Source organism: Periophthalmus magnuspinnatus, chromosome 20 (genome assembly GCF_009829125.3).
Source record: "Periophthalmus magnuspinnatus isolate fPerMag1 chromosome 20, fPerMag1.2.pri, whole genome shotgun sequence".
Lineage (NCBI taxonomy): Eukaryota > Metazoa > Chordata > Actinopteri > Gobiiformes > Gobiidae > Periophthalmus > Periophthalmus magnuspinnatus.
This window is the reverse complement of record NC_047145.1, coordinates 16,179,670-16,192,076: the sequence shown is the minus strand read 5'-3', so window position 1 is coordinate 16,192,076 and position 12,407 is coordinate 16,179,670. Positions and strand designations below refer to the sequence as shown.

Genomic DNA, 12,407 nt, shown 5'->3' with positions numbered 1-12,407 from the left:
TTCCCATGTGACGACATATTTCATCGACTTGTAGTTTTTAGCGGCTATCAGGCGAGCTCTGTGAATAAAGGTAAAAATAACGCTGTTTTGAATACTTGTAAACATGTATACATCTGTGGTAAAAGTGTATGAGAAACTTCTATGCGCGTTTCGTTTTGTTTATTTCTCAGGAGAAGATTACATGTGGATAAGATAATGTACACTTTAACAACACGTGAATGCTATATTTTCCCATTTTATCATTCATGTTCAACTATGAACGAACATAAAGAATTAATGTCACCACTTTATTTTGATATCTTCTCTCTTCCAGAGGAGCTGATGGCTGCAAAAAGGATGCAGTTAGAGCTGAGTCGTGTAGTCCATGGTACATCCCGACTGGGAGTCTTGAGGGGAGTGGGTAACAAGGCGGGAGAGTATTCTCTGGATACTCCAGGTTGCCTGTTGTACACACACCTCGGTACAGTCCCGCATCTTACCCAGGACACACTGCACACGCTGAAGCACCTTCCATGTGTCTCCCAGGTTACTTTGTCCGCAATGTAAGTTAGTAACATATTTCATCAATTACACTACCAAAATCTCTGATGTCCATTCTTTATCAGAGCAGAACACCAAGAGGTCTTAGAAGAGGTTAAGGATGGATTCCGGAAATTTGCAGGTTAGTAAAAGGACATAAAAAGGTTCTTTACACTCCATAGTGTATGCTATGCCATAACAACATAAATTCTATCAGTATAACATACACACGTGGACCCTTTGATTTGTCATCAATTTTCCTCCTGCAGCCATGTCCATGGATCTTAAATTTCTGAATAATATGTGCAATGGTAGTCACAGGAACATCAAGCTACTTGGAGATGGTCTTATAGCCTTTACCTTTAACATTCTTGTCTATAATTTTCTTTCTAATCTTCTGAGATGACTCTTTCCTTTGCTTCCTCTGGTCCATGTTGAGTGTGGTACACACCATGTCACCAAACACTACAGTGATGACCTGTAGCCCTATATATAGGCCCACTGACTGATTCCAAGATTGTAGACACCTATGATGCTAATTAGTGGACACACCTTGGATTAACATGTCCCTTTTTTCACATTTTCAGTCTTTTCTAAGGCTATCGTAATTTTTGTCCAGGCCTGTTTCATGAGTTTATTTTTTTAATTAATTCTGTTGAAGCATGATTTAAAAGCAATGTCTGACTTTCATTGGTTAAATTTCATAGAATGTTTTTATTACTTTTGTCAGATTCAAGTTATTTCTGTGACCATTGTGAGTTTTTCTTTCATTATCTAAAGGGTACTAACAATTTTGTCCACATGTATACGAGTCAAATGTAAAAAACATTTGATATACTATGTTTTAGTGTACAGAACTAAAAATGTATACTTCAGATTTCTACTGATATGGAAAAGGTCAGTGTGTAAGAAATTAAAGCATGCCAGCGGCCTGTTTGTGACAGTTACATTTTCCTTAAACTATATGATGTCCTTGTTATCCTTTGAATAAGAAATGGGGCACACACAAAGTTACTTGTCCCAGTCAACAACCATGTTGCGAAATATAGAAAGATACCAGGTTATCCAAACGTCAGCTCCTGGCATTAGTCTCGAGACTGGAGAATGCGCAAGACCAACCTGTGCACGGCCTGGATTGATTACAAGAAAGCCTACGACTCAATGCCACACACAGATCACTGAATGCCTGGAGCTGTACAACATCAACAGGACTCTTAAGAGCCTTCATCGTAAACTCAATGAGGTTGTGGCAAACTTCTACTTGCACAAGTGACCATCAAATGTGGCATATAACAAGGAGACGGGCTGTCCCCACTGCTGCTCTGCATGGGTCTGAACCCCTCAGCCAACAGCACTGGCTATGGATACCAACTCAGGAATGGGGCCACCATCAGTCACCTCCTCTACATGGATGACATTAAGCTGTATGCCAAGAATGAGCGAGACATCACCTCTGATCCACACCTCCCGGACCTACAGCACAGATATTGGAATGTCATTCAGGTTTGAGAATTGTTGTCGTAATGCTGGGTTTTTTGGACCAAATAATGCAGTACTCGGGGAAGTTTTACGGTGTTTATTTACAGTCTGTGAATCAAAGAACAATAATGCAAGTAGATCTGACAAGGGACTGGAGGCTAGGTGCGGGCCAGAGTCCAGGGGAGAAGCCAAGCGGGAGCCGGGATCTGGGAGCAGGGAGTTCAGAGGCGGAGACAGGACGAACAGGACCGAGACAGTGAGCAGGGTGCGGAGTGGAGTCCAGAGACGTAGGGTGCAGAGTACAATGTGAGACAGGACTATACCAGGGCTGGGAGGACGGGCAGGAACAGAGCCGGGAGGAACCAGGAAACGGGATCTGGAGAGCAGCATGAAAATCCAGTGAGAAGAGTCACAACGAGCAAATACAAAAATTACTTTAGAAAGGCTAGGTAGTCACGTTGACATGCGGACAATCTGGCACTGAGTGTCTGGAGCTGGTCCTTCTTATCCACGGCAGCAGGTGGTGGTGATTGCACTGATGGGCTGCAGGTGTATGCGGGAGGAGCCAGGACTCAGCCCATCTCCGGCTCCGGCTGGTGGGGGAAGGAGAAAACAGGGCAGGAGGCAAGTACCTTGGTATCCAACAAGCAAATGTCAACCTTGAAGAGGAAACAAGGAAAGCAGCTACGGCAAAATACCTCTGACGAGTAAGGCAAGACCTAAGGAGTCAGTTCAATGGCAAGAACAAGACCCAGGCAATTAACAGATACACAACAAGCTGGCCAAAGGAGAGATGCAGACCACAGACGTTAAGACCCAAAAGCTCCTGACCATGTATGGTGGGTTCCATCCCAAATCCAGCACCCTGAGACTGTACACGAGCCATAAGGAAGGAGGTCGAGGGCTAGTGAGTGTGAGAGCCACAGTCCAGGATGAAACATCCAAGATCCATAAGTACAACAAGGACAAGGCGCCAGATGATGTGCTGAACAAATGTTTCAGACAGTGGAGTGCAGAGGAAGAGGTGCTGGAGGAACCATCACGGAAGGGATGTACGTACCGCCGGAACATAACTGAAGTGGCTGATATCAAGAGATCCTACCAATGGCTTGAGAGAGCTGGTCTGAAGGACAGCACAGAGGCACTCATCCTGGCTGCACAGGAACAGGCCTTGAGCATTAGAGCAATACAGTGTGTGATGTTGTGGTGGATATTGCAGTACCAAGTGATGGGAAAAATGAACATGAGAAACTAGAGAAATACCAGGGGCTTAAAGAAGAGCTGAAGAAGACCTGGAAGGTGAACGCATCAATGGTGCCCGTGGCCATCAGAGCACTCGGGGCAGTGACCCTCAAACTGGAGGAGTATTATTATAATATTATTTTAATATTGATTAATTTATCATAATAGCAACAACAACAACAACAAATGTTTTTAAACTCCAGTTAAAAGCAACATAAAAAACTATAGATCTTGTGAGACAAAATTGTATCAAGATTGTGCAGACATGAAGAAAATTATCTTGTGAGATTTGTTGATATGTTTACTATTGGTACAGACAAAAAGGGCTGCATGCTGGTGAGTAACATCTTATAATTTCAAAAAGCAGTAGTAGAATGGCAACAAAAATATAAAATAAAATAAATCCAAAATTGTGAGGCCAAAATTGGACAATTTATGTATTAGGAATTACATTAAAATCATGTCTTGTTTCATTCTCTGGACCCAATCTCATATCTCACCTTGCTTTGTGTCTCATCCCATCCTTAAAACCAGTGTAGAAAAAAATTATCTATTTCTGTAAGTAGTCTGTTGTAATTTACAGTACTAAGTAAAGGATATGTCACACAATAATACATCAGCATTAGTGGAGTACTGGTAAATGGTCAAAATCTACTGTTTAGTCTAAATCTGCTGATTTTGCGGGCCCGATTACTCTAATAAAAAATAAAACTGAAGTGACTGACTTATAGGGGCAATCATTTTGGATAGTTAAAGTGCCAATGAACCCATCACCCTATAGGTTCATAAAAAGATAAATCTGGTAAAAAATAGGAGATGTGGGTGGGGAAAAGTGTCTATGAATATTGATGTAATTTTTTGTAAGTGGATACTAATTCTTTCTCTGAAAATCTTCTAGTTCCTCCATAAGATTTAAGTCTGACAGGGTTTGAACAATTCCCTTGAAAAAGAGATGACACTTCTGCATGGGCTATCCAAAACTAATTTAATTTGCAACACAACATGTAAAACAAAAAATCTGATTTGTACATGCCTCTATTAGTAATGTTAAGATGGAGAAAAAATTTACTGTGTTCTTTGTTGGTACGCAAATGACAGGTGGCACATCAGAAAGTGGAATGTATATACATATATACATGTGCATTTCCACAGGCTACAATGTAAAATGCTGGAACAAATTATGACACACATATTAAATTGTGTTCAATAATAAAATGCTGATTGGCCCCTCCAGCTTGCTCAAACCTGGAGATGTAGTTATGTAATGCCCTACAACAGTAGCTTCATTCAGCAGTCACTCCAGTGCTATATTTTACCCAGGCCTTGAGCGGACTGATTTGAAATGAGAAATGTAATCACTGTAGCATTGCTTGTTTTAAACTGTGAGGGGATTACTTCTGTGCTGCCACCAAGTCCCAGAGCGACGTGACGGGATACGCAGTGTTTAAATAATTACAAGTAAGCATTTCTGTCATGGAGCTTTTGTTCTTTCACCTTTTCATTTGGTGCTGCAGCTGTGTTTACTGATAAAACTACACCTCATCCGTCTCTCTTGACTTGTGGTAGTCACATTAATATGAAGTGTAAAGAAATGTCTCAGTTTGTCTCCATCCAACCTGGACTTTGCTGAATTAAGCCCTTCACTTTGGTCTTGTGTATGATTGTTTAACTGCATTTGGTAGGTCTTCATGATACGATTTTGTACCTCTCACTTCATGACCCAGCAGCTGCTTACCCGACAGGGTATACGACAAACAAGGTAATACCTTTTAGCAAAAATGTTACAGCATATAACCGGTCTGTAATTTGCTCTGTTTCTTTTGGCCTTATAGACAGTGTCGGTTTGGGGCAGTGGTGGACGAATAGAGCTTACGGTTGCTAAATTTATGGCGTTGCTAAAGACCGTGCAGCCTGACTGGTACCAGAGCATAGCAGACGGTGAGACCTGGGAAAGCAACACCTCCAGGAAAAGGGTTAGGAAATCTGTGGATCGAACCCTTGCTCATTTGGACAAGTGTCTTCTGGAGCACCAAACGACACCGGTAAAAATGGGAACACTGGGCACTTAACACGCACAGCTGTTGTCTTATACAAAGACTTTATCGACTATTCTTTTATGAATCAGCGATGCATGACACGGAACACCAGACAGGCATTGATGTCCAGTAATTTTGTTGTCACAGAGGCGTTGTGCAGCTGTGCTACGGCTCAAAACTGAGTCAAATTAAGGAGAATCATTATCACTAGGTGAGCTAAGGGCCAACCACATGCTCTGCTAATACACAGTCTGATAAGCTTGTCTTGGACTTGGGCAGACCCATATTATAGAAACAGCTGGCTGGATACAAGGCATTCTTCCATATGTCTTCTCGAGATGAAATGTTTTGCATTTTTGTGTAATCATTCACATTTTATAGTCCATCTGGCTGTGCTTGCGACCGCATTTATTTGTTCTTTAGTGGATTCTATCATCTGGTAGTTCACCAAGGGGAACTGATGGCTGATAACTGAAGTGAGTTTGGCAAAATGTCTAAAAATAGATAAATACTATTAGATATGAGCATGTTGTCAGTAATTCCTGACAAACTTTATAGGGCTTAATTCTTTCGGTGCTCTCTTTGGCATCTCCTGACTGAGCACGTTGTGAGAGAGAACAACCTTTAATTTTGTGGCACTTTCTTATACACACAAAACTCATTAACTAATTTAGCAGTTATAAACTTGCCTTGACTAGAACACAAACCTTTTTTGTACCTTTTATTCCTATGCCTGATTTCCAAATGGTTGTGATTGACAGGAGTTGGAGGGAATGGAGGTATTTGGAGTGGTAGAAGGAGGAGACATCCTGGAGGAAAGAGTGCGTTCTGCCAAAGAAACGGCTAAGAGGCCAGTAGTGGGCTTTTGTTTGGATGGTCTGCAGACAGGCTCCATGGACCAGGGTCTGAGGACTGAGCTCATCTCTGCTGTGAACAGAGAGCTGCCTGAGCATAAGCCCAGGTCAGCTACACATGCACACATGCAGGTGCACACACGATGCACACACGACGCACACACGACACACACAACACACATAACACACAAAACGTAACACACAGACACACAACTAACTGCATAAATGTCTCTTTAAAAACTGCTTGACACTGAGGAAAATTACATGTTTATGACTTTGTAATATTCATGATTGTGACGAGGGGAGATGTCACACCTTGTATTTGCCCAGCGGGTGAAAAATCAGCTGGAGGACCTCAAATATTTATAAGCAGTGATTACATGGGCAAGTACTTAATTAATAATGTTGCATAGTAGACTTTATATTATAGACAGAAGCAAAGTTTGGTCATGAATAAGAATTAGATTTGTCAGCTAAACAACTTTATTTCAACCCCCTTCTCTATTTTTGGTTTTTCATTAGAAGTTAGGTATTATGTTTTCTTGAATAAAATTTCCTACCGTGTTAATCACCAGCATTAGTCTGCCATAAGTACAACTGGTACAGTTGGTGTTACATAGCCTTATGACTGTCTCTAATATGTCTATATGAAGAGTTCATTTGCAACTGCAAATTTAAAAGGATGGAACATTTTGAATGCTCTAAAATAGATTTGGCTTTTGAAAACACAGATTTTTATTACTATTATTTTTTGCAAATTAACTTTGTTTTTACTATTTTGTCTAATGCTTACAATTAATTGCCAAGCTATTTAAGGCAACCCTGCTTAATTTGTATTTGTTTTAGCAGTTTGAAGCATTTAGTGCTTAATGCGGCTGGCACCACCTGCGAACAAACACTGTGGTTCAGAGACCCGCCAACAAGGCCCAGTTGGCGGGTTCTGCTCAATCAATTAATTATCGCACCTTGATTGATTACAAGTGAAAACGCATCTGTTTTCCTGCAGTCCCCTCCTTTATGTTCACCATCATTAGCACAGTCTGACCTTAAAGGACAGCCCTTTGTCGGAGATTCTTTAGCTTTTGTCAGGGTTTTGGATACTCTAAACACATTTAGTAGGATAAAATGTTTTGTTATTTCATTTTCTATAGTTGAAGGTGAACCACACAAAACAAAAACACATTTTTATCAGTTCACAGTGCCAGCTTTACATCTTTGGTAATAAATCATAAAAAGAGTGTGTCATTTGCTGACAGCTAGATTACAATAAGAAACATAAGCACCCTATGGTACCTTTGAGTTACTCGTCCTTCCAACTGTGTCAAAACTTTCATCATTTATACTGGAGATTCTCCCTGGACTCTCAAGTGCTGCTTTCCGGGCGATACAGAGGACTTCTCTGGGCTGTGTTTGAGTGCAGTGAGTAGCAGAGCAGTTCATATCCACAAGCTCCCTCTGAGCTTCACTAAGTTGACTTGTGAAAGGACTCATCTTTGGTGCCCCGAGACTCCATCCCCGCTGGTTGTTGTGGCTGTTAGGAGGTGCAGCTCCTACAAGAGAGAGCGGTGCAGTCATTATCCAATGCCAAATTGGGCTTGACCTTGACGCCTGCAGGCACAGAGTTAGAGCGAGCCAGTTAACAGAGCCCTGGAAGAGCAATACCCCATACAAGGGCAAAAGAATGTTTGTTTTCCACCTGCGCTTGTTCATGCTACTCTAATATTGATTGTTTGCTCTCAGGGGCTTTGTAATTGTTACAGCTTCACACACATATATGTTCTGCTTATTTAATGAAAGCACAGTGCTTTGCAGTGTCATTTGCCTCCATGTAACCGTTCATGTGTATTATCTCAGGCTGCTGCAGGGCGTGGGCCGTCCCGATGAGGTGCTGGCTTGCGTGGAGGCTGGAGTGGACCTGTTTGAGGGTTTCTTCCCCTTTCAGGTGACAGAACGTGGCTGTGCCCTTTATTTCAACTACAACATCTACCCGGACCCAGAGGTTACAGGTACAGCGCCTACTGCGGGTGTGCTCAGTAGCTTTACTTCTTTTACTTTCTATTACTTTTAAAAGCATCAGTCTTATAGAGCACATTAAACTAATACACCACATGTCACATAAGTGCCTTTACTTTGCATGCATATTTACTCACCACATGCTTTGCAACAAATACTAATATACATATATTTATTTTAACTTTTATACCATTGCAATTAATGCCCATATAGGTAATCAGATATAGACTGCTGATCCTCTGATATGCATCTCGTGAGGCAATTCCTGTTAACCCACATTTTATCTATATTACATTCAAACTAATTTAAATGTATGTATGGTGATTTACAGTCAGTTAAAATGAAGCTACACCATAATAGGCAATACTGCATTTCCCACATATGAATATTGCATTTATATAGACTAATTTACTTGCAGTTTCATTGGGGAGACAATATTAAAATTGGATCTAAATTATTTTTATAATGGCTTTGGTGGATTTCTTGTTTGGAACCACTTCATCTGGTTTATCAATTGTAACCAGCTAAGTGTAAATACCTATACATAAAGGTAATTGAATCAAATCAAACCTAAATAGTTAATGGCATGACTGTCACTCAGTAAATATATTTTAGTAACACTTGGTCCCATGTGAACCTTTACTTGAAATAACCTATTACATTTATTGTGTTTTTCAAGCTTTTATCTCACATACTACATGAATTCATCTCATTCATTCAGGAGATATAATTTTTTAGCATCACACACTGCTGTACACATACTCTGTGGGTAATTACCACGTTGTTCTTTTCTAGTATTTCTTGTCATTGTGTTGGCTTCTATTGTAGCATTTAAATTAATGTACACAGGCCTGAAGAAATTCATAAGACAATATAATGCAATAAGATGACAAAGAAGAATTAAAAGAAAGGATTTTAACTTAAGTTTTCAGAATGGTGCAGGTGTGAAATGGAGGCAAATGACCTCTGGGCTAAAGCAACCTTGCCAAAAGCAGAAGATTTCTTTTTTAAAGAGTGAAATATATATTTTTGATGAGAAGTTGTGTGCCTGAAGCAAGCAGACATCCATGTGTGATATGACTTTGAGTAGGTGGTCCGTTAGCCACCTACAGGGAAGTGCCAAAACATGAAATGTGCAAATTCAGTTCTGTTTTCAGTTAAATTAAAATGGAACAAGAAGCTGTTTCTGGTGTATTCTGAAACGTCATGGTTGAATAGACCGGCACCTCTGGGGAGCCGCTAAACCAATTTTGATGGTATTAATATTATTCAGTGATATCAAAGTTATACATTCTTCATAAAAGACGATAATATAGTGACTAAAGATATGTTCTAAAAACCCCAGAGGCTCTAGTTAATTTAAATTGGATGTCTGAGTGAAGCTGCTCTAAGAATAAAATCCCTAAGTGTCATAAAAATGTAACGATGCTTTCACATTGCATTAATCAAGGCTGTGCTGAGTGTTTTTTTAATAGCATTGTTTGACCAGACTTAAATCATTAGGGTTCCATATCTAACCTACACAGATCCTACATTTGATGAAAGCCCATGCAGATTTAAGCATTATTATGTTTGCTTTGGGGCACATCATGCATAGGTAAGCAGGCCCTCACTGTTTGAATATGATGCATGGGTGATGGGAGATTTATTTCACGTCATGTCATGGACATAATGCCTAACCTATTGATTGTTTGTTTTGGCGAGGCAGCATAGACCTAGCCCCAGGTTAGCTGAAATAATTGGGCAGAGAGAAATTCAGCTGGTGAAATGAAATCAATGATATCTCCTAGCGATTCCAGTAAGGTAACAATTAAGTGGTCGTGCACAATGTGGTTGCACTGTAATGACACTCTTTGTGGGAATAGACTGACAGAGGCAGTGCCAGACTTTGTGCTTCATTAAAAAAAGTTGGTGTTAAACTTAAACGGGGGCAGTGAAGTTTGGCATCCTGCGGTCTATAGTGTCAGACAGCACTAATCGATTCTGCACAGGGAGCATTATGGAGGTGAAAGAGAACTAGTGTCAAACCTACAGAGAAACTCCATAATTCCCCTTTCAGCCAATTACAAGGTCCAATGGGACAGTGGGGCATGGGGAGCAACAGCTTCCCAGACAGGTCTGCTTTGAGGTGAAAGACTATGGTAATTCATGTTTCCCCATCTAGTCTATTACTCAGAATTCCCCACTGCTTAATTCATTTTATTCACAGGTTTTGTACTTATATTTCACAACCAATTTACGTCACTTATTTATTCACTTTTATGCTAAACACCTCACCTTTTACATCTGTTCAACCTCTGTTTCACCCAAATAATAGGTTTCTTATTTTCTTTATAAGCTTCACTTCATCTGTGTCACACTTTCTAGGAAACCCATTTTGCTCCATTGTTATTTGCCTCCATACCGCTGTTATGTGCCCCTTTATGCTCCATTGTCTTCTTGTTTACTTTCTCCCTGCATTTCTCGTGTCACCTCGTTCAACCTCCAGGAGGAACACTTTGAAGATTGTAGTTTGTCCAAGCCCTTACATTAGGAAAATGTCATTTACTGATGCCACCTGTACTGAGACATGAATCCACATTGCTATTACCATAATGTGTGTCATATGGCTCTTTAGTGTTATCAGTAGTGGTTTATCTTAGAATCAGATTAGGGTTATTTTCCATTAGTTTCCTTTGGGACTTATGTAGATGCTCTGTTTGTGCATCCCCTCAGTGCTGGAGCGAGATGAAGTGGAGAAACCAGTGGTGGAGATGCAACCAAATGGAGAAGTTAATCCTGAAGATCAAATTGAAATGACGACATTTGAGATCAATCTGAAAGACAAGAGGTTTGTTGTGCCCCACAGGGCTTTATGTTGAGCAGGGCATGGACTTTGATGTAACACGTGATATCCATAAGTAGGTCTTCATACATTCTTCTTGCATGATTATCCGTCCTTTGTGTGCTGCAGGTTTCAGGACGACTTTGCGCCGCTGGTAGAGGGGTGTGGCTGTTACTGCTGCCAGAACCACCAGAGGGCATACATACATCACCTGCTTGTGACCAATGAACTTCTGGCCGGTGTTCTTCTCATGATCCACAACACGGCCCACTACCAGGGCTTTTTCAAGGCTTTGAGAGATGCACTGGCCAATGACAATCTTGATGTCCTAAAGCGCCTGGTCCTGGGAGAGAAAGGTGCTCTGCCAGTGAAAAAGGAATGAGGTAGATCAAGAGTTACTGAAGTCAGGGGACTTTATCAAATAGAGATCACACAGTGACCACAGGTTGTTGAACTGTGTGAGGTCAGCAGATTAATTTTGTACTACACAGACTATATACTCATACATACATAAATCCACAAATATTAAAGGTCCCTTTCATTTTAAAGCTTGACTCTGGGGTGGGACACATGTTGCTAGAAGAAGATCTGACAAACGCGCCTCAATATCTGGGCTTTGACATTTTGTCCTGGTTTAACACCAAATGAGGATCGCTATTGATCACAGGAGATAGCTAGGAGGTGAAGTCAGGGATAGGCATCTGAGGAGGGAAAGGAACCCGATTAGAGGTCATAATAAATTTGCATAGAGGAATGTGAGGATGGATGGCGGTGGACTATTGACTGTCACCCTGTGCCCACTCGTGCTGATCTGATCTCAGGTCAGTGCATGACTAATTTCCTTTGGACCCATTGACACTGTGGGGGTTACAAGATACCTCTGAGAAAACGACCAAAGTAGGCTTGACTTCTCTTTTGTTAACAATAAAACTTAAACTACATCTTAAGACCCTTGAAGTATTATTCATCCAAAGTGCTTATAACTTTTACGGATAGTCATATCTAATGAGTGCTCCAGTATACATAGGCTTAGATGAATCCTTCATCGTTTACCACATGAGGTTGTGTTCTGCATTTCTGCAAACATGGTTGCTTGGTTGGATGCTGCTCCTGCCATGCAGATGTGACTGGTGTTGTCTCATGAGTTTTGGGGAGGTTAACTGGAGGTTCGCTCTGACAGCTCGACTGTTCCTGCAGCCGAGAGAGGATAAAGATGAGCTAAAGGTATGGGTTTCTCCTGCTGCCTGTGCTGAGCTGAGGAGGGCTTTTTGAAGGTGAGGGGATATAATTGACTGCCTGACCGTGCACATGTCTGAAGGGGACAGGTTGGGGGACACGCTGACAGATTTATGGAACAGCCATGAGGATTTTTGTTGTACTTGTGACTTAACTTGTCCAGATTTTTGTCCAGCATTTTAAAGAACTAGGTTCATGGGTTTG

General features: G+C 41.0%; 1 protein-coding gene across 1 annotated transcript; it reads left to right on the top strand.

Annotated features, from left to right (window-relative positions):
- The first annotated feature begins 21 nt into the window (after positions 1 to 21).
- qtrt2 (queuine tRNA-ribosyltransferase accessory subunit 2) lies at positions 22 to 11,912 on the top strand. The gene is made up of 9 exons (XM_033986085.2): positions 22 to 70; positions 314 to 542; positions 606 to 661; positions 4,923 to 4,999; positions 5,073 to 5,282; positions 6,038 to 6,237; positions 7,985 to 8,136; positions 10,859 to 10,973; positions 11,097 to 11,912. The coding sequence occupies exons 2-9, from the start codon at positions 322 to 324 to the stop codon at positions 11,347 to 11,349; spliced, it is 1,284 nt and encodes a 427-aa protein (XP_033841976.1). The 5' UTR covers positions 22 to 70; positions 314 to 321; the 3' UTR covers positions 11,350 to 11,912.
- The last annotated feature ends 495 nt before the right edge of the window (positions 11,913 to 12,407 follow it).